General features: G+C 38.0%; 2 protein-coding genes across 6 annotated transcripts in view; one reads left to right on the top strand and one right to left on the bottom strand.

Annotated features, from left to right (window-relative positions):
• myo1ca (myosin Ic, paralog a) overlaps positions 1–14263 on the top strand; it is a 28281-nt gene extending 14018 nt beyond the window's left edge. For all 5 annotated transcript variants that reach the window (XM_058776157.1, XM_058776159.1, XM_058776158.1 and 2 more), the window contains 31 exons: positions 2626–2772; positions 3708–3823; positions 4212–4410; positions 4486–4566; positions 4789–4971; positions 5098–5196; positions 5296–5409; positions 5795–5866; positions 6002–6121; positions 7741–7823; positions 7994–8099; positions 8214–8294; positions 8384–8475; positions 8580–8674; positions 8765–8811; positions 8890–8970; positions 9063–9168; positions 9304–9421; positions 9502–9615; positions 9765–9841; positions 9941–10009; positions 10097–10181; positions 10269–10428; positions 11018–11101; positions 11172–11265; positions 11364–11422; positions 11932–12067; positions 12306–12376; positions 12462–12559; positions 13376–13475; positions 13685–14263. In XM_058776157.1, coding sequence (XP_058632140.1) covers positions 2647–2772; positions 3708–3823; positions 4212–4410; positions 4486–4566; positions 4789–4971; positions 5098–5196; positions 5296–5409; positions 5795–5866; positions 6002–6121; positions 7741–7823; positions 7994–8099; positions 8214–8294; positions 8384–8475; positions 8580–8674; positions 8765–8811; positions 8890–8970; positions 9063–9168; positions 9304–9421; positions 9502–9615; positions 9765–9841; positions 9941–10009; positions 10097–10181; positions 10269–10428; positions 11018–11101; positions 11172–11265; positions 11364–11422; positions 11932–12067; positions 12306–12376; positions 12462–12559; positions 13376–13475; positions 13685–13705 — 3087 coding nt within the window. In that variant the 5' untranslated portion in view covers positions 2626–2646 and the 3' untranslated portion in view covers positions 13706–14263. The remainder of the gene's footprint in view (positions 1–2625; positions 2773–3707; positions 3824–4211; positions 4411–4485; positions 4567–4788; positions 4972–5097; positions 5197–5295; positions 5410–5794; positions 5867–6001; positions 6122–7740; positions 7824–7993; positions 8100–8213; positions 8295–8383; positions 8476–8579; positions 8675–8764; positions 8812–8889; positions 8971–9062; positions 9169–9303; positions 9422–9501; positions 9616–9764; positions 9842–9940; positions 10010–10096; positions 10182–10268; positions 10429–11017; positions 11102–11171; positions 11266–11363; positions 11423–11931; positions 12068–12305; positions 12377–12461; positions 12560–13375; positions 13476–13684) is intronic.
• A 200-nt stretch (positions 14264–14463) lies between these two features.
• Positions 14464–17538, bottom strand: LOC131540119 (uncharacterized). The gene is made up of 5 exons (XM_058774594.1): positions 17515–17538; positions 17027–17191; positions 16792–16893; positions 16494–16709; positions 14464–15620 (listed from the first exon to the last, which is right to left on the bottom strand). Exons 2-5 carry the CDS (start codon positions 17189–17191, stop codon positions 15219–15221), a joined length of 885 nt encoding a protein of 294 aa, XP_058630577.1. The 5' UTR covers positions 17515–17538; the 3' UTR covers positions 14464–15218.
• Between the last annotated feature and the right edge of the window lie 4959 nt (positions 17539–22497).

Raw genomic sequence — 22497 nt, 5'->3', positions numbered from 1 at the left:
CAACTCATCAGTTTACAGTGTAAGGTTTGTTGCCTTTCATTGTCAGTTGCGTTCACTCATGTTGTATGTCCTCAATCTTGACAACCCGCATGAGCATTAAAGTGATAGTTCAACCAAAAATGAAAATTTGATGTTTATCTGCTTACCCCCAGGGCATCCAAGATGTAGGTGACTTTGTTTCTTCAGTAGAACACAAACAAAGATTTTTAACTCAAACCGTTGCAGTCTGTCAGTCATATAATGGCAGTCAATGGGACCCACGGCTTTGAGAGACAAAAAAACATACACAGACAAAACCAAATTAAACCCTGCGGCTCGCGACGATACATTGAGGTCTTAAGACACGACACAATTGGTCTGTGCAAGAAACTGAACGGTATTTTTTTACCTCTGATCCATTGCAATGTCTAACTGTCCTGAGCGCGTTCACAACATCTGGCGCGTGACGCGTCAACGTGATCTGGCATAGTAGATGCATGCGCGGTAGCGATCATCTTCTTCTTCCTTGATGTTTGACGGCGGTTGGCATCCAACTTCAGTGGTGCATTACCGCCACCTACTGTACTGGAGTGTGAACCAGAGCTAGACAGAGATAAACTATAACAAGAAGGGAGACTTCCATCTCTCTTCTCCCACTTCCTCTTTAATTAATAATAATGAAATATTCTATTTGCTATACCAGTGTCCCTCAGGAAACTAAATAAATGCGGAAGCGATCTAAACAATGAGTGACGTGTGCGGGACAGATCGCTTCCGCGCATGCATCTACTATGCCAGAGCACGTTGACGCGTCACGTGCCGGATGTTGTGAACACGCTCAGGACAGTTGGACATTGTGGTGGATCAGTGATGAAAAATTATATAAATACTGTTCAGTTTCTTACACAGACAGATTGTGTCATGTCTTAAGACCTCAATGTATCATCACGAGCCGCAGGGTTTAATTTGGTTTTGTCTGTATATGTTTTTTAGTCTCTCAGATCCGTGGGTCTCATTGACTGCCATTTATATGACTGACAGACTGCAACGGTTTGAGTTAAAAATCTTCGTTTGTGTTCTGTTGAAGAAACAAAGTCACCTACATCTTGGATGCCGTGGGGGTAAGCAGATAAACATCAAATTTTCAGTTTTGGGTGAACTATCCCTTTAAGTCTGAGGAAGAGGTGGCGGAAGAAACAATATTTCAGTACCCATTTCAACCACTAGCTGTCATTATTACATCCTGCACCTTTAAATAAAAAAATCTGTGCACATAGTTCCTAAACAAGCTTTTAAGTCAAAACCATTCCAAACTTGGCTTCAGTTGAGCTAATGAATCTTCAGTCTGTCATATCAGCTCAAACAAGTCTTGTTAACAACACTCAAGATTAGAAACTGATGAAACTTGCCAAAAACATTAACTATAAAAAAAAAAAAAAAATCATGATAAAAAAAAAATTATGATTACACTTCCATGTCCATTACATCATAAAAATAAACACAACAGAAGGTGTTTTTGAGTTGTTGACGGGTTGCTTTTGAATTAGAAGGGGTTTTAAACTTGTTTGGTTTAAAAAAGCGTGGCCAATTTAAACACCCCTAATGGAACACAGAAAACATGAGGGGCACAGTGAGGAAAGAGTTCATTTTAGAGACCGATATCATTGCTTGTTTTCATGTGCGCACATCTGCATCCTACTGTGTAAGCGTACATAAGAACATAAACACACACAAAGAGAACAATGGATTAAGAATGGCAAAAGGAAAGATTTAAAAGTGCAGGTGTCTGGGGAGGGGGGTATCTGGTGAGTTATTAAAATCTTGTTGCATTTTAGGGGACCCTTATCACTAATTCATTGGAAAAGAATTTGTGGAACAACAGTGGAGCAGAGCCAAGGAAAGTGAACATCCACTCACACACTGTATTACTCCCAGCAGATTATTGTTTTAGCATGAGCTTCCACAGGTGACCTTCCTGTCTCTCTCGCAAACACACACACACACAAACTCGCTCTCTTTCTGAACCCACTCCAAAGACACACTTCCTCAAACACTTAAAGTCTCGTCAGATTTTCCACTGGATTTACATGCAGAGGTACCAGCACTAACTCTGAAAAACAGACAACTGTGTGTCAGGAACTATTGCCAAATATTTCCATGGCGCCCTTCCTTAGTGAATTTGTACTTGGATGAATGTGTGTTGTCTTTTAGTGATTTGTACTTTTTCTGGTATTTGCTGTTTATATTTGTGTTATTTCCTCATAAAAGGCATCTCCATACTTTTATGCTTGCATTTTTGTAATCTGCAAAATTCTGTAAGTGTTAACAAATTACCCAAAGCATTTAATAAACAACCACACAAGGGGCGGGGATGTGTATAGCTTTGTGAATGATGGGCGTTCCATGATATGACAGACTGAAGATTCATTAGCTCAACTGAAGCCAAGTTTGGAATGGTTTTGACTTAAAAGCTTGTTTAGGAACTATGTGCACAGATTTTTTTATTTAAAGGTGCAGGATGTAATACATACACACTCTCAGTTCCTGTATTGTGGCTCTGCTGTGTGTAAGTGTTTGCATCAGTGTTCTCCTTGTGTTTTTTTCTTTTTCTTTTCAGTTTCTATCTCACTTTGTTTCTCTCTGTAGGAGGTTGGTGTAAGATTAGTGATGGAGAGCGCTCTCTCAGCAAGAGATCGGGTCGGCGTCCAAGACTTCCTGCTCTTGGAGAACTACAACAGTGAAGCTGCTTTCATTGAAAACCTGCGCCGACGGTACAGAGAGGGCCTCATTTATGTAAGACATACACAAACACCTTCTTAATATATAATATAATAAAATACTTTTAATTACATTTACACACAATATGCAATTTATGAGCATGTACATAATTATAGGATAAAATATACAATGCTGTTTAAAAGTTTGCAGTCAGTAAGTTTTTTTTTTTTTTAAACTTATTAAAAGGATAGTTCACACAAAAGTGAAATTTCTGTCAATAATTACTCACCCCCATGTCGTTCCAAACCTGTAAGACCTTTGTTCATATTCGGAACACAAATTAAGATATTTTTGGTGAAATCCGAGATTCTCTGACCCTGCATAGACAGCAACGCAACTGAAATGTTCCCAGGTCCAGAAACATAGCAAGGACATCGGTGAAATAGTCCATGTGACATCAGTGGTTCAACCATAATTTTATGAAGCTAAAATGACTATTCAACAATTCTTCCCCTCTTCATCCCATCTGCCGCGGCGTGCCGCCATTGTGGAGAGTATCATGACACATGCTGAATGAAGTCATTATTTTATTTTTTTGCACACAAAAAGTATTCTCGTAGCTTCATAAAATTACGGTTGAGCCACTGATGTCACATGGACTGTTTTATCGATGTTCTTGCTATGTTTCTGGACCTGGGAATATTTCAGTTGCGTTGCTGGCAATGCAGGGTCAGAGAGCTCTCAGATTACATCAAAAAATCTTAATTTGTGTTGCGAAGACGAACGAAGGTCTTACGGGTTTAAATTGCATTAAATTGATCAAAATATATTTTAAATTGGAATATTTCACAATATTACTGTATTTTTGATCAAATAAATGAAGCCTTGGTGAGCAAAACAAACAAAAAGATTTAAAAATCTTATCAATCCAAACTTTTGAATGGTAGTTTGCAATTGGTTTTCTGCTTTCTTTCTCTCTTTCTGCCTCTTTATCTGTCTGTCTTTATAAGACATATATTGGCTCAGTGCTGGTGTCAGTGAATCCTTACAAAGAGTTGGAGATTTACTCCAAACAGAACATGGAGCGCCACAGAGGAGTCAATTTCTATGAGATCTCCCCTCACATGTGAGTGTTAAGTGTGTGTGTGTGTGTGTGTGTGTGTGTTATGGCCGTGAGAATCCCTGAGAACATTCCGCCAATTCTCTTAGTATGACTCACTTTCCTGGAGATTCCGGAGATTGGACCATGCATACAACTTTCCACTTACACACACATTCACACTCACACACCCACACACCCATTTAAAGAAGATGTAAAATCCTTCCCATAGAAATGGGAAGAAAATATGTAAATGCAGGAAAGAAAACTATACTTGTCAAATGAAATCAAAGGATTTTTAACATTTTGCACATTGTGTTTGCACACATGAAGAAAAGTTTATGGCTTTGAAACCCATAGCTATAACTGGTTGTATTATCCGTGAGTGATTCTGTATCTGTTTATGTGACTTTAGTTTTGCCCTGGCCGATAATTCATATCGTGCACTGCGGACTGAGAGACGAGATCAGTGTATTCTGATTTCGGGTGAGAGTGGCGCTGGAAAGACTGAGGCCTCCAAAAAAATCCTTCAGTACTACACACACATCTGCCCCACACGTAACAACACACACACTATCAGAGAGAGACTGTTGCAGTCCAACCCAGTACTGGAGGTAAGCGCACACACAAACACTGCAAGGGTTCTCTGTGCACAGCTTCCTAATGTCACTCTCGCTCTGTCACAACAGGCTTTTGGGAATGCTAAAACTCTCCGGAATGACAATTCGAGTCGTTTTGGGAAATACATGGACATTCAGTTTGACTACAAGGTAAATGAAACACACTTCTTAGTTTAATACCACAACCCTTTGCTTAAATCCAGCCCAAATTTACTGGTCTACATTTCAGCTGTTCACATTAGCAAAAGACTAATATGTATTAGAATATTTCAGCAAATATTTGGGCATTTTGGGCTATACTTGGGCTTATGCACGAAACATAACCTTTGATGCACCGTTATAAACAGTTCTTTCTATTTATGTCTTGTTTAGGGCGCCCCAATTGGAGGTCACATCCTAAACTACCTGTTAGAGAAATCCCGTGTGGCCCATCAGAACCATGGTGAGAGAAACTTCCACATCTTCTATCAGCTGCTGGAGGGTGGAGAAGAACCTCTTTTGAAGACACTTGGTTTGGAGAAAACCAACCCACAACATTATCATTACCTTGTTAAGGTGTTTATGTTAGTTGTGTCTATATGTGTCCATGAAAGAGAGCAGATTTGTCTACCATTATTGAGCCATGGGCATTGTTGGCATGTGTGTGGTGTTTGTTTGTAACAGACACTCTCTCTCTGTCAGGGTAACTGTCCACGGGTGAGCTCTATCAGTGATAAGAACGGTTGGAAAGTTGTGAGAAATGCTCTCACCATCATTGGTTTTAATGAGGAGGAGATACAGGTACACCACTCACAAACCCACTGGACATCCAGATCCACTGGACAGAAGACCTTCTGTCATAGTCAGGAAACACACTTACAAAGTTCCTCTCCTCTTTAGGAGCTGATGGAGATTGTGGCCAGTGTTTTACATCTGGGTAACACACAGTTTGGTGAAGATGTGGAGGGAGAGACACACGTCACCACTGAACCTCAACTGCAATATCTGTCCCAGGTGAGTTAATGTCCCGTCTCAAGTGATAACTCCGTATGTGTCTGAACTTTATACCTATATCTGGGGAATTAGATACCTGTCTCATTGGAGTCACTTGTCTCAGGTTTGTTGTGTGCTATGTTGACAATAGAGTGTTAGATGCTAGAGTGACAGCATCTGTCAGAAACCTGTCTGAAAACCATTAAATAGATATTAGTTTGATTTCAAAGGCAATATTAAAAAAAAAAAAAAAATTATATCCCAGAATATTTTTGTTGCAAATGTTTTATTTGTTTGCAAAAGTTGAAATGTTCACACTCTTGTTTAGTGTTGTTCAACTGGCCTCTCGATGTCCTGCACACATACATAGTTGCAGAGAATGTGTTTTTGTTTTTTTTGTCAACAGCTGCTGGGTGTGGACGGGTCAGTCCTGAAAGAAGCTCTTACTCACAAGAAAATTGTTGCCAAAGGGGAGGAGGTAATATCACAATATCTCTCTGTCTGTTCTGTCTCACTTTCAGATTTCAACATACTTGATCTTTGCTAATATTCTCATACATTCTGTCTGTTAGCAGTTGAACAAACCGTTGTGTGTATGTGTGTTTGATTTCAGATGATCAGTCCCTTGAGTTTGGAACAGGCTCTGTCTGCTCGGGACTCTTTGGCCAAAGCCATATATGGTCGTGCCTTTACTTGGCTTGTCCAGAAGTTAAACCAATCATTGGCCTTTAAGGTGTGTTTCTTCTTTCTGTCGATGAGGACCGTGCTCTTACTTTACTTAAAGGTGCAGTAGGAGATCTTGGAAAATGCTAACTTTAGCCTGATAGCACTGAAAGCGATTTACTCCCTGCAATCGCCGTCCAAAGCCACGCCCCCTGAACGCATATACACTCTCAGACCAGAATACCACAGACAAATTTACTACAGAAGGCTACATCAGCGGTTCACAATCCCAGTCCTTGCCATGATTCCAGTTCGAAGCGAGCGTATATGTTCGATTCAAGTCAAGTCACCTTTATTTATATAGCGCTTTTAACAATACAGATTGTGTCAAAGCACTTAACAGTATCAAATTGGAGGATAGAGTGTCAGTAATGTATAATGATAAGATTAAACACTCAATTTTCAGTTAAAGGCATTTCATTATTGAATTCAGAGATGTCATTGTCTAGCTCAGTTTAGTTTAAATAGTATCTGTGCAATCAAATCGGCGATAATCGCTAGAAATTAAGTGTCCCCAACTGAGCAAGCCAGAGGCGACAGCGGCAAGGAACCAAAACTGCCTCTGTGACAGAATGGAGAAAAAAAAACCTTGGGAGAAACCAGACTCAGTCGGGGGGCCAGTTCTCCTCTGACCAGACGAAACCCACAGTTCAAAAGTTTATATTTCTATTTTAATTTTGTTGCAAGTTCTAACAATAGTAGTATTATGTAGTTAGGTATTTTATTATATTTTTAGTTATTTTGTTATATTTAGCCTTTAATGATACAAAGGGCATTAAAGTGTGTGAGACGTTAATTTAAATAGTATTTATTTACAGAGGTATATTATGTCACACTTTACACTTCTCTAGTAAGTTTAGTCTGTGTGTGAAGATGCTGCGCAGCGTAAATCTATGAATGAATGTTCTGAAGTGAAGTAAACTTCAACGGATTTCCCTGCTCAGGGAGTAACGTTAGGGAGCAAAGAACACTGTGTAGGAAGCATGTCAATCGGAACATAGTTCATGCACGTAGCTCACTTCTAACGAGCTGGTTATCTGAATCGGGTGTGTTAACTAAGTGAGACATGCAAAATACGCAGAGCGGGGGGCGCGAGGACTGGAATTGGGAACCGTTGGGCTACATCATGTCATTTGCCGGTGAGAAAGCTTTATAGCACAGTTAGTAAAAGTACTACAATACCAGGAAGGAAGCTCGGTTTGTTTATGTTTGTCTGCCATTCCTTCTCTGTCCGCACAGCGTTAGTGAACGTGCTGATTGACATATCCTGTCTGCGCGAACCGGTTGCGCAGAGGTATGCAAAAACATACGTTGACAGGCAGGTAGGAAAGCCAATTAAAATGCTCGGACCGAGCATTTCTTGGTCCTACGCCTTCCACAGAATATATAAATACGGATAAATACATTTAGACCACTTAACTTAATGATTGCTATCGGGATGTGAGGAGATTTTCAACCAGCATAACAAAAAATGTTTCTGAAGACAATCACCTATTGCACCTTTAAGTGGGCTTTTTTGTCAGAATGTCATCTGGCATGTATGGACTGGAGCTTAGTGTGCTTTTTAGGTTTTGATGTGCCCTCTAGTGGAGTGATTATAAAGATTATTATATTTTTGTGTTTTTACAGGATGAAGTCTACTACTCCAGTAAATGTTCTTCTATTATTGGTTTGCTGGACATATATGGATTTGAGGTCTTTCAACACAACAGGTTCATTTGACTCGCTCTCTCACTCTTTGACTGAAGAAATAGTCAAATAGAAAGATTATTTGCACTATTAAAACATCACATTATAGAAAAAAATGACATAGAATTACATTAAGATATCAGAAAGGAAGAATTAATAAGTACATTCATGTCTTTCTTTTTTCTGTGTGAAGTTTTGAGCAGTTCTGCATTAATTACTGCAATGAAAAACTGCAGCAGCTGTTTATTGAGCTCACACTGAAAAGTGAACAGGAGGAGTACGAGGCGGAGGGGATTGTGGTGAGTTTGTGGGAGAAAAATAGTACAAAAATCAGTATATGAGTGAGAAACTTTTGTATCTAAGTTCACCTCTGTTGAAAATATTTTTGTGTAAAAATTACGTTCCTTGGCCAGTGGGAGAGAGTGGAATATTTCAACAACAAAATCATCTGTGACCTGGTGGAGGAGAAACATAAAGGCATCATCGCCATTCTGGTCTGTCTGTGTGCTTTCCTTCTATCTATGAGGTCTTTCTGTTCATCCAAATGGAATTGAAATGAACTAATCTAATTTATTGTAATCAGGATGAGGAGTGCTTAAGACGAGGAGATGCCAGTGACATCACCTTCCTGGAGAAGTTGGAGGACACACTGGGTGGCCATGCCCATTTTATCACGTAGGACCACTAGCATACTCTGTGTCTCCATTGTTTAAGCAGCATGCCTTATGTTTAAGATATTACTGGGATCGGCTATCTGACTGGTCCATTTCATATTCCAGTCATAAAATGGCCAACGGGAAGATCCGCAAGGCAATTGGGCGAGAGGAATTTAGACTGGTTCATTATGCTGGAGAGGTCAACTACAATGTCAACGGTGAGGAGAGAACAGCCATTCATCCATCTGTCCTCCCATAGTTAGTTTTGTTTGGTGCTGTGATTGTAGTTTTTGTCCCTCCATTTTCAGGGTTTCTGGACAAAAATAATGACCTGCTGTACAGACACCTGAAGGAGGTACAATGTGTTTACAGTGTGAGCGTGATGTTATGGCTGAACAGTATGTGTTTCTAAACCCACTGTATCTTATTCCAGGTGCTGTGTCAGTCAGGGAATCACATTGTCAGTCAGTGTTTCCATGTAGATGAGTTGATGGACCAGAGAAGGCCAGAGACGGTTAGATGAACACAAACACACACTCACACACACAGACACTTACTGTACACAAACTGTACATAAAGAAATGAAGTCCTGCTTTCTCTGCTCAGGCTGCCACACAGTTCAAGCTCAGTTTGGCTAAACTGATGGAGATTCTGATGTCTAAGGAACCATCATATGTACGCTGCATAAAACCCAATGATGCTAAACAGCCAGGTAAAAGCATATGCGTGTTGCATTGATCGAGAAATAAGTTGCACACACAAAATGCTTGTATTTCCCTTTTTTGATGTTACTGACATTGTGCTGCTGTTCTCCCTCCTTCCTCTTTCTCTTCCTCTGCTACTTCAGGCAGATTTGATGAGGTTTTGGTCAGGCATCAGGTGAAGTATTTGGGTTTGATGGAGAATCTGAGAGTAAGGAGAGCTGGATTTGCATATAGACGAAACTATGAGGCGTTCTTAGAGAGGTCAGTCTTGTGCAACCAGTCTTTCTGTTAACAGATGGCCATGTTTCTTTACCTTGTTTTGTGTTTTGTTTCTTGCACAGGTATAAGTCTCTGTGTCCGGACACCTGGCCAAACTGGCGTGGGAAACTCCCAGAGGGGGTTGCCACTCTGGTCAAACACCTCAACTACAAACCTGAAGAATACAAACTGGGCAGGTGAGGGGTGAGAAGAACAGATATACACACTACCATTTAAAAGTTTTTTTTAATAGATGAAAAACAAAAGCCCTAAAAATAGTGAAAAGGAGGTCCTCCAGCAGCGGAGGAGCTGGGGTGAAGTTTATCTTAGTTTGCTTTCTGTTTAGGTCCAAAATCTTTATCCGCTTCCCAAGGACTCTGTTTGTGACTGAGGATGCACTTGAGGCCAAGAAACAAACCATCGGTATGTTCTTTCACTGCAAGCACTTAACTTGTACAAAAACAAGCTCTTTTGCTTAGTTTTTATTATGATATAATGAATAACCTTAAAGTTGTTTTTAAGCTGTTACTCTGCAGACATCTTGGCGGGGCTACAGGGAGCGAGCCAAGTACCACCGGATCCGACACGCAGGTAACCTTGACAAATAGACTAAACACAGACAGACAGGTTTAGCAAAGGAAGGCGATAGCCAATCTGTTTGTCTATTTCATCTTGCAGTAATTGTTATCCAGTCATGGTGGAGAGGAGTCAAAGGCCGAAGGAAAGCCAAGCATCGTAGACAAGCAGCTGACACTATACGCAAGTATGAGAGTTTTTGTATCGTGTAGGTGAATGAGTCACATTGATTGTGTCATTGATTCCTTGATTTCATCCTTCCCTAATTCCACAGGTTCATCAAAGGCTTCATCCTGCGCAATGAGCCTCGTTGCCCTGACAATGAGTACTTTCTGGATCATGTGCGATTCTCTTTCTTGATGAAAGTGAAACGAAATCTGCCAAAAAGTGTTCTTGACAAGAGCTGGCCAAGACCACCACCCTCACTCACTGAGGTACGATAATAATGTATGATAAAGGTATGATAAGTTACGATACTAAATTGAACCACAGAGCTCTGTTTGGTCAGACCAACAAATATGTTACACTAATGTTCAAAATAAATACTTTTACTATTCAGCAAGGATGCATTATATATATGTATTTGAACTAAACATAAAAAAAATGGATTTTTTTTTCAACATTAATAATAATACAAAATGTTAGAATGATTTTTGAAGGATCATGTGACATTGAAGACTGGAGTAATGGCTAGCTGCTGAAAATGTAACTTTGCCATCACAGGAATCTATTACATTTTAAAATATATTGGTTAGTATAGTGTTTAGTGCATTATATAGTGGTTAGTGCGTCGACATATAGTGCAACTGCGCTCATGGCGACCCGAGTTCGATTCCCTTCTCGAGGTCCTTTGCCGATCCCACTCCCCTCACATGTCACGTCCTTTCCTTTCTTTTTAACTGCATCTTTGATCAAATAAATGCAGCCTTGCTGAGTATAAAAGACTTCTTTCAAAAACTGTCCCCAGAAAGACCCCAAACTTTTGGATTTGTTGTGTATGTACAACTTTGTTTTTCCCCACAGGCATCTGAGCACCTTCACAGAATGTGCATTCGCAACCTGGTCAATGACTACTGCAGGAGAATCCAGCCAGAGTGGAAGAAGCAGGTACTGCATTCATACAAGAGCAAACACACACATACATGGACAACCATAACTGATTTCACGCTGTCTGCAGTTGGAACAGAAGGTTGTAGCCAGTGCGATCTTCTGTGGCCAGAAGGACTGCTACCCCAGAAGTGTTCCCAAACTCTTCGTAGCCACCAGACTAGGTAATAATCACAAACACATGAAAAATGTCTGTGCTGAAAAGCGCAAATACATAGACAAACAATCATAGAAACTCACTGACACATTTTTATTATCACAGAGACTGAAGAGATAAATCTCAAAGTGCTACAAACTCTTGGGACTGACAACAAAGTGAAGGTAAATGTGTTTTTATGCTTTGGTCACATGGTTCCATGTAGTATTCATTAAAGTCCATAATGAATGAGGTTAAGTTGTTTGTTTATTCATTTTGAATGTTACAGTATTTGAAATAAACTACAGTATAAACTGCAAAGACATTTTGAACTGTAAATGAAAAGGCAAAACTTGAAAAAAGCCAAATAAGAGGAAAAAGGTCTAAAGACTAAGTGCTCCCAGCAGAACACTCAGGTGCCATCTCAACACCTGAGGCTTCATCCTGTTTCTCCTGTAGAGGGCGCACTCAGCCTCCAGAAGGAAAAAAAAAAAAAATGAAAAAACTGTATAAATGGCTCCTACAGAATCACCTTACCACAAAACAATGGAAAGTATTTATCAGATGGAGCCAGTCTTATTAAGTTAACAATAATAAACAAAATCAATCTAATCTAATACTTATCTTAATAGAGATTTTTAATGTTAATATTAGAGGGGTTGATAATCTATTTGTATATTCTTTTCCTTTTCAGTATGGTGTAGCGGTCACTAAGTACGATCGGCACGGTTTCCGCGCACGTATGCGTCAGCTGCTGTTGACCACTTCATCTGCTGTGCTGGTCCAGGAAGCAAAAATCAAACAACGTATCGACTATGGCACATTGCTGGGTAATGTTACTGTAATACAGCTCTCTCTCCTTTGTTGCCTAACAATACTGTATGACATCCAAGCTTATTAAAGTTTCATACTCCTGTTTTTCACCGTATCTAATTCTTGGGTAATCATACTCTTCCCTAGTACTCAAACCATAAATTCTCATCAGTGTCAAACAACTAGTGTGCCATTAACCTCTTACTGGGTAACACTTCACAATACCATACAACCTCGGTTTGTTTCTTTTTGTAGGTATCTCTGTTAGTTCCCTCAGTGACGGATTCTTTGTTTTGCATGTTCCCACCACTGACAGTAAGCAGAAGGTGAGAGAAGCCCTGTTATGCTTTGTGATTGTCTTGGTTGTGCAGTTGGACCTCTGTTGTTTCACTTTGACCTTCTGACCTTTAGGGTGACCTGGTGCTGCAATGTGATCATGTGATTGAGGCTGTCACCAAGCTGGCCATCATGGCAGACAAGATACACAATGTCAACATCAGCCTGGACAGGTTTGTGTGTGTGTGTGTGTGTGTGCCAGTGGCGGTTCTACATTGAATTACTCCCCGGGCGAGACCCCCTCTGAGCGCCCCCTCTTTATGTTCAACTTTTTGATTATTTCCTTCATTTTTATTAAAAAATAAATGCTTTTCTGATGTGATTTGAAATTTAAAAAGGGAGAAAAAAAGTTCGCCAAAAGGCAGATTCGAACCCCGGTCGATCGTGTCAAAAGAACTGTAACACAAACTTTACCATCTGCACCACTGAATCTGACAGTCACTGAATCTGACAGTCTGGAGTTAATGTAAATAGCCTATGCCAGCAACATAACTATTTGCACTTAAATAGACACTCTGATTTTTTTTTTTTAATATTCCCAACAATTAAACAGTTGCCCACATAAAAACAGGGGTGCTACAGCACCCTCAGCACTTCCCGCGCCCCTGGGTGTGACTGACTTTAGCCCACTTGTCCCACTAATTTGAGAGAGGTGAACTGTCCCCCGCGGCCGCACCCCCCTCCCCTTTCCACTTCTCACACAGCTTCTGTGCTCGGTACCTTCTCAACAAGCAGGGGCGCCAATTTGCCAATTCCCCGCACAGTTATATGATAGATAATATGATAGCCGCCCCCCACGTGTCATGAAAAAATGCCGCCCCGGGCAGCTGCCCCGTTCGCCCATGCCTAAAACCGCCACTGGTGTGTGCACAGTGGTAAATCCCTTAATAGATAAAACTGTGTTCTAGAAAGGCACGAGAACTTTAGTTTACAGCAAGTAAATGTATGCATGTTTACAGCTTTCAATCTGATTATGCTTTACTCTCCAGTATAAGGTTTGCCGTAGCGAAGGGAAAGGAGGGAGTGATAGATTTCTCCAGTGGTTTGGACTTGCGGGTGGTCAAGACCAAGAATGGACACCTGTCTGTGGTGAGGCTCACACATTTACTGATGAAGAAATACAAGGCTGAAAAATGCAATGGTTTTGGTTAGAAGGGAAGACAGACAACAAAGTTTATAAGAGTTTGGTAGAAAAAAAATGGTTGGTAATGGGATTTCAGGATAAAAAAGTAATAAAATACAATAATAAAATGGATTATTTAGCAAGTAAACTGATTACTCTGGTCCCTCTTTTCCAGACCACCCCACGAATCTCATGAACAGCCAATGACAGTTCACCAGCAGTGGACAGATCATTTCACAGGAGTGCTTTAGCCAATCACTACACAGAGCCAGACTACACTTTTATGTGTAGTTTATTTCAGTCTCACAACAAAAGCACATGTTAGCAAGTGTATATTAAAGGACATTTGTAATCCTTTCTTTTTTAAACTAAATTTTGCTTATGCTTTAATAATTTTTAATTAATTGATGGGTTTATTTTATATTTTCTCTCATTTGACCAATTAAATGAATCTTTGTTCTTCAGTTATGTTAATAATTCAAGCTTTACTATGCAGATATACTACGAGTATTTTTGAGAATTCTTGTTAACTAGATAATCTTTTAAAATTTAAATTCAAAAGCATAGTGCTTTCCAAATGACACCACTACTTGTCAGCGCAATGTTTTATAACTCAACTGTTGTTGAATAATTTGAAAAAAAAGATTAAATGCATTATGGTTAATGCATTATTTTTGTTTTGCTTTATTAAATCTCTAAAACATGTAAAAAATAAAATAAAATAAAAGCTGATGCCAAAAACTGCTTCTTCTTACAGTGTTTTGAAACGGAGATCATTGCACAAACATTTCAAAGTTTGGGCTGCATCAAGTGTTCAGTATGACCTCAATTACTGTCTGTTGTGTGTAATATATATATATATATATATATATATATATATATATATATATAAAAACTTTGTCACACAAATACACATGCACTAGAAGTACTTCTTAGTCATTTTATTCAGCACACACACTTGTACAAAAACATATATTTCACTTTTGCATTTATTTATGAACAATAAATAAGGCACATAAATAAAATAAATAATTTAATAAATAACACAAGGTGGAAAGTACAGGGGAATGACAACAAAAAGGGGATGTAAAATGAATCTCATTCTGACCTCTGATTTGCTGATTAACAGTGGAGGAGGGAAGTGGGGTGTTTGGGGAATTTTGGTCTTCCAGAATGGCTGACTACCCTTTTTTTGTTTCAGTTAAATTGTCCAATGTAAACAAAATAATTAGCTGTTTGTTAAGCGCTTACCCTTCAAATAGAGCCATATACATTCAAGTATAATAATTGTATTATCTAAAAATACGTAATGGTCAAATAACACTGTTTGGCAATCTCATGATAACCCACACTAGCTGCCTGCTGATGTACTCAGCCCCTGAGATTTATCAAATACATCGAAAATACTCCAAATACTTAAATATAAAATACAGAAATGCAGTTTAAAAAAATAAAAAAAACGTCTTTACACATTAAGGCAAGTATCAGTTAAATTACTTGTAAACAAAAATAGTAATAAATATTTTTTTTTATAAATAAAATAATTAAAGAACAGAGTAAACAGAAAATGTTTATGGATATGAATGTTAGTGTATTCAATTGTCTTTTCTTGGTTTTGTTTTGTAATTTAATTCTGTCTAATACTTGTGCAATACTACTTTTTTTTTTTTCTTTTTTCCCACCTTTGTTGGTTAACTTATGCGTGTTTGTCAGTATTTGGCATGGAGCACAGCGTAATCTCGTGCCAATCTGCTCAAGTATCGTTCCAGATCTCTCAGTATCACATACCCTCTCAGATGCTGAATCCAGCGGGACGCCTCTGCTGTTGTCTGCAGGGTGTCCACAGATAGCTGGCTTCCTGTTAGAATAAAGCCTGCTGATGCCTGGGTGGGTTGTGGGAGGCTGACAGAGGTCTTCTCCATCATTGAAGTAGAAGATTGTGTAGAGGAGTGTGCGGAGCTGCCAGGATTATCCGTCTGAGTTGGGGTCTGGAGTACAGTGGTGCTCTCTGTGGAATGATGCATGCTGGGAATCGGACTGGAAGATGAAGTTGTGTGCAGGGGATGGAGAAGTGGGGGTTTTGTAGATGCAGTGATACTTAGACTGTTTAACTGCAGATAGAGAACGAGCATTAGTAATCTTTATGATTCAGCATAATTTCATCTGCAAAAAGCTGGATTTTCTTGGTAACACTTTACTACTTAGTGTGTGTGTGTGTGTGTGTGTGTATATATATATATATATATATATATATATATGAAGAGTTGAGATGCAAAAGGCTCTAAGTGCCATCTGAAATTTTTTCCCAAAATAAGCATTTTTCTCAGGCTCTCATGTGTGGGTTCAGTTGTTTAAATTTAATGGCAATTAATAGGTTCTGTTCATTGTCATTAAAGTGAAATAACTGAACATAAATATAGGAGCCTGAGAAAAAAATGCTCATTTTAGAAAAAAATTTCAGATGGCCCTTAGAGGCGTTTGCATCTGAACTCTTCATATATATATATATATATATATATATATATATATCTCTATCTATATCTGAACTTCAAACATGTGGCTGTAAAACTGGCTTTAGAGTATTACATAATTGTTGCAATATTGTAATATTATTAGTAATATTCTAATGTAATGCTATTATTTAGAAGTCTAAAAAACTACAATAAAGAAGTGGAATTTATTTACTCTACCAGTAAGAAAATGATCACACAGAGATCACGAGATAGACCAGACACACTAGGCTACATGCCAAAACCTTTATTGTTATTCTTAGATATAAATATATCACAGTTTCTATATACCCTAAAAAAAAATCCCCTTGGGATTTTTGGAGATGTTCTGGCAAGAGCCCCCTCCTTTTGCAACTAAAAGGGGTCATGATGGGTTGATCATGGGAGCTGTTGTGACATTGTATCTATGAGATCACTAAATTAGCTGCTGATGGCTGGGAAGTGATTACGCATCTAACAAGTGTGCACTTGTACCTGAGAGTTGACTTGTTTCATGAGGTCCCGCAGATCTATTTGCAGACTAACGAATCTTTGGCACAAGGTGGGCTGAGGCTTTCCTCGTTTGCCTCTTCTCTGCTCTCTTCTTTCCTTCGTCGCATCCCTCTCTCTCTCCAGCTGCTGCCGCTGAACTTCCAGGTGAGTCCAGAAGGTTTGGAGGTTGTGAGAGGCCAAACGCAAACGCTCAGTGTCCTGAACCAAACAAATGCTGTTAATATATATCCCCGTGCAGTAAAATAACTAGCTAAATACGCGATAAAGAAATGATGCGCACCTGCATGTGTAGCCAGGTCTGATAACTGACAGTAACCGCAGGAAGTGTACTCAGCATCAGCTCTCTGTATTCAAAGAGCTCGTCACCAAACAACTGTTGTTTCTGTGAAAACAAAACCGCACGGTATGAACATTTAGATACAAAGTGGATTATAATAATAAAATGTGACAACACAAGTCATATTGTCGTTAATATGTTTCGTTTTTTTAATGCAAATAGCATTTCGTTTTCTTACATAGCTGGACTGCAGTTGTTGGACGCGTGCGCGAATAGTACGTGTGAGGCGCAATGAATTGGAGAAGGACAGCGCCCCCCTGTGGCCAAGAGGGGAAGAGGAGTTTGTGGACACCATACAGATGAGGATGAGGATGCAAAGAGGAGACAGACACTGCCGAAACATCTGGGAGAATGGAAAGTGAAACTGTTAGATCATAGGTACCTTCAATATTATGCAGATACAATGTTGTAGGCTATAATAAGGTTTATCAGTTTTATTCGCCAACGTTTTTAGAGATCAAATCTCGCGTCAGAAAGTTGCCTCAGTAGAATTATTTCACATAACAATACAGTTAAGGCACTTTGAATCTGATACGTGGGCTAAACAAGAGACCGTACACATTTTGAATATTTTACATAAGAAATATAGCCTATATTTTTTCAGTCTATTAAGTCATGCTGTAAATAAGAGACTAATAAGAAAGTTCGAATGATATCGTCTCTTACCTCTGTTTGAAAAGCAGCACTTGATTGCTCAGTCGAGAGGAGTGATTTGAGATGGTGGTGCACTGGAGATATCATCTTATATTCGCTTTTTATCGTTTCGGTTTCGCTCTTTTGGGAATGCCAGTGTTTGTTCTTCTTTTTCAGCACGCGTAAAGCTAGTCTAAACAATTCCAAGAAGTACACTATAGTCTTTAAAATTGTACTGTATTTTCATGTTTTCATGTATAGGCTGTATAGGTCTAACTTTTTATTTATTTATATATATATATATATTAATTTTTTTCCCAGAGATTGATGCCTAACTACTTCTACTTTACACAACAGGTTACTGACTAAACAAAAAAAACAAAACCAATAAATATAGAAACACTGACTGAAAAAATAAATTAGTAAAATAAAAATAAAGATAAAATATGGAATGAGATATAAAGCATCAAGGAAATCAAAATGTTAAAAGAGACAAAAAAAAAAGAAATATTCTAAATTAGGATGTATAGATGCAATTGAGAGAATGTGAACAAGAAAATGAAATGCAAAACTTATTTCAAAGCATCAGTTAAAAGATTTTCAATATTACTTCTGTAAATTTAAAACAAATGGTACCCTCTCAAAATAGAATTGTATATCTGACATCAGGGAGTGTTTTCAAACATGTAGCAGGATTTATTATTATTATTTTTGGTCAACATGTTCAAATAAAGTATAAATAAATGATAAAAGTATAATAAAGCATAAATTAATATACAGGTTGTAGTTGCATTACATTTTACTACCGATGAAGACATGGAAACTCGCAAGACAGTCCCTATGGGGAAGACCCTCCCACGCTTCCTTGCATGATCTAGTCTCTGTCTCTCTCTGACGTTGTCTTACTCAACAGCTGCTTTCTACAAGAAAATGAAATTTCTGTTTTACCCCATGACCAGCTGGGGCGTAAATTCACAAAAAGTACCTTAAATAAGGAGACCACAATATCTGTAAATTTGAAACATCTGTATAAAAATTGAAAAATCATGGTTTCACTTGCTCTAGAGCTAATGCATTGCACTCCTATATCCCCTGTACATTTATTTGCAGTTAGCACATCTTTTATCCCATTGGTGCCTCCATGAATCGGATTTGTTAGTCCACACTCTTAAAAATAAAGGTGCTTCACGATGCCATAGAAGAACCTTTTTGTCTAAACGGTTCCATGAAGAACCTTTAACATCTGAAGGACCTTTCTGTTTCACAAAAGGTTCTTTGTGGTGAAAGAAGGTTCTTCAGATTATAAAAAGGTAAGGAAGAGATGGTTCTTTAAACAACCTTTGACTGAATGGTTCTTTGTGGAACCAAAAATGGTTCTTCTGTGGCATCGCTTGAAGAACCGTTTGAAGCACCTTTATTTTTAAGAGTGCAGAACATCCCATAGATGCACAGTCAGATTGTGAATTTGGAACTGAATTTTTGAACTGTTCCTGAAACCATTCCTGCACAGTTTCTGCAGTGTGACAGACAGGATGGATTATCCTGCAGAAAGAGGCCACTGCCATCAGGGAAACACCTTTGCCATGAAGCGGTGGACGTGGTAGGTAGGTGGTATGTGTCAAAGTAATATCCACATGAATTCAAGGACCTATGTTACACAGCAGAATGCCCATGACCCTGGCACGCAGGTTGTCTTTTGCTACACTCTCAGAAATAAAGGTACAAAAGCTGTCACTGGGGCGGTACCTTTTCAAAAGGTACATGTTTGTACCTTAAAGGTACATATTAGTACTTAAAGTGTACATATTTGAACCTAATAGGTACAAAAGTGTACCTTTTGAAAAGGTACCGCCCCAGTGACAGCTTTTGTACCTTTATTTCTGAGAGTGTAGGTATTAATCACTGCATACCAGGAATGGGAAGACTTGCTGTTTTGGAGATGCTCTGACCCAGTTGTAGAGCCATCATTATTCGGCCCTTTTTCGAGTCACTCATGCCCATTTTTCCTGCTTCCAACACATGCAAATTCAAGAACTAACTGTTCACTTGCTGTATAATATATCCCACCCCTTGACAGGTGCCATTGTAGCAATATATTCAATGATATTCACGTCACCTGTCTGTGGTTTTCATGTTGTGGCTGATATATTTCTGAACAAACTGGAATTTTCTTCTTTTATGTTTTTCTGCAGTTCCTGCTGCTTGTGGAAATCAAAAGAAGTTTAATAATAGTGTAAATAAATGTTTGTTTGTTTTTATTTATATTTTACAGTTATTCAAAACATTTCTGACCTGCAAGTCAAAAACAGCAGGTAAACATGGTAAATGAAACTCAGTCCTAGCACGTGGCTTTGAGAAACAACTAAAATATATTTAACATTAAAAAACAACAGTTTCAAAAGGAAATCCTCTGGATTGTTCTTGTACATCCCCAGTGTTTATTGAATTTACTTTCTTTCAATCTGTCTAACCTGGGATATCCGAATACTACAAACATTTTTTTCGTTGTCTCTTCTTTTTGAGGGAATATCCATTCTATGGACACTGGCGATTTCATTTGCTGTGAAGACATGAAGTTTTAGACATGCAACACAGTGTCACTGGATTTTGAGGTAATCATATGACCATTGTTTAACAGAAGATGCCACACATTCAGACCACAACTACTATGTAAGTTGACATGTATAGTTTACAGTGAGTAAAAATGGTGAGGTTTATTTGGTGATGCAAAACCGCAGTTGCACCACATGAGCGTCTCACTTCATGTTTTTCATGGCAGAAGTTTTGAGTTGAGCAACACTTCCTTTCTCCATTGCTCTCTCTCTCTCTGTCTCTCTCTGTCTCTTTCTCTCCGTCACACTTTTCTCTCACTCTCTCTCAAGTGATGTCAGTTGTCAGAGATGAAAACTTATTTAGAGACATACGTACATATGTATGTTCACATTATAGAGGTAATTATAGAGAGCCAATGCATGTTACCTTTTTAATTTAAAAGACAATTGAATATATTATGTATATTATATAATCAGCATAAATGGAAAAATTAAACTGAAAATATACATGATTTTTAAGAATGTCTTACTAAATGGTTTCATGTTATTGGTAACAGCACTAGAACTGCATGACCTTATGAAAAAGAAGTGAGCTTAATTGTATCAAATGTGCTCTTGAAGAGTACTTGAAAGTATATGAAAAACTGTAGTTGCAGGTAATATAATAATAATTATATAAAAGGCCACTTAAGTGTACATTAAGAGCAGTGTTGGGCAGTAACTAGTTACAAGTAATTTAGTTAATGTAATATTATTACTTTTTGCAGTAACTAGTAGTGTAACTAATTACTAACAAGATTTCAGTAATAATATTACAGTTACCATCCATAAAACAGCTTAGTTACTTTTGATGCCTCAACCCCGCTGATTTAAAATCCAACAATCAAATAATTCCTAGATTTATTTTCATAATTTTCACGACTTGCACATGCATGTGATGTCCCCAGTGCAACAGGCAAGCTTGGAATATGGAAAAGCATACATTCAGCAGATAGAAATGTTGCATTATATTGATTTTGTCAGGAGAAAATATGATCTGAACACTGTTGTGTAAGTTGTGGCTGTACTTTATTCTGGCATTACATCCCACAGATCAGCATTTGGTACATTATAATACTATAATTAAAAATCTTTTTGGAAAATGAAACAGTTTCTTACAAACTTATGTGATTTGATAAAATAGGCCTACATAATGAAATATAATCGTATATGAGTAACGGAGAAATAACAATTAGCTTCAAGCTATGACAATTAATGAAATGAATACAACACTTCTACTTGAATGTCACTGTTAATCACTATTGAGTGTTTGTAATAACTTCTGACTGCGATCCAATGTGGATTTTGGTCAAATGATGAGGCAGAAATATGTTGTTAGTAACATTCAAGAAGAATTTAATGTGGAAAATACACAGTTACAACTTCTGTGGGCGTGAAGAAAAAGTAATGTAACTAGTAGTGTAACTAATTACTTTTGCAGTAACTAGTAGTGTAACTAATTACTAACAAGATTTCAGTAATAATATTACAGTTACCATCCATAAAACAGCTTAGTTACTTTTGATGCCTCAACCCCGCTGATTTAAAATCCAACAATCAAATAATTCCTAGATTTATTTTCATAATTTTCACGACTTGCACATGCATGTGATGTCCCCAGTGCAGCAGGCAAGCTTGGAATATGGAAAAGCATACATTCAGCAGATAGAAATGTTGCATTATATTGATTTTGTCAGGAGAAAATATGATCTGAACACTGTTGTGTAAGTTGTGGCTGTACTTTATTCTGGCATTACATCCCACAGATCAGCATTTGGTACATTATAATACTATAATTAAAAATCTTTTTGGAAAATGAAACAGTTTCTTACAAACTTATGTGATTTGATAAAATAGGCCTACATAATGAAATATAATCGTATATGAGTAACGGAGAAATAACAATTAGCTTCAAGCTATGACAATTAATGAAATGAATACAACACTTCTACTTGAATGTCACTGTTAATCACTATTGAGTGTTTGTAATCACTTCTGACTGCGATCCAATGTGGATTTTGGTCAAATGATGAGGCAGAAATATGTTGTTAGTAACATTCAAGAAGAATTTAATGTGGAAAATACACAGTTACAACTTCTGTGGGGCGTGAAGAAAAAGTAATGTAACTAGTAGTGTAACTAATTACTGGTGCCAGAAAGTTATAAGTAAAGTAACAATATTACTTTTGCAAGGAGTAACTAGTAATGAGTAATATATTACATTCTCTGAGTAACTAGCCCAACACTGATTAAGAGTGTCCACTTTTAAAAAGTGCACTTTGTAATAATGTATATGAGTATTTTGTCATGCTTTAAAAAAGTTATTTTGATGTGTTGACTAACAAAGCACAAGAACTTGATTATAGTTTGAACTGTAGTGTTATTTGATATTACATTTAAATTGCTTGATTACAAATGTGTAATT

The sequence above is a fragment of the Onychostoma macrolepis genome, chromosome 05 (genome assembly GCF_012432095.1).
Source record: "Onychostoma macrolepis isolate SWU-2019 chromosome 05, ASM1243209v1, whole genome shotgun sequence".
Taxonomy (NCBI): Eukaryota; Metazoa; Chordata; class Actinopteri; order Cypriniformes; family Cyprinidae; genus Onychostoma; species Onychostoma macrolepis.
The sequence above is the reverse complement of the archived record's forward strand: the minus strand, read 5'-3'. Positions and strand labels throughout refer to the sequence as shown.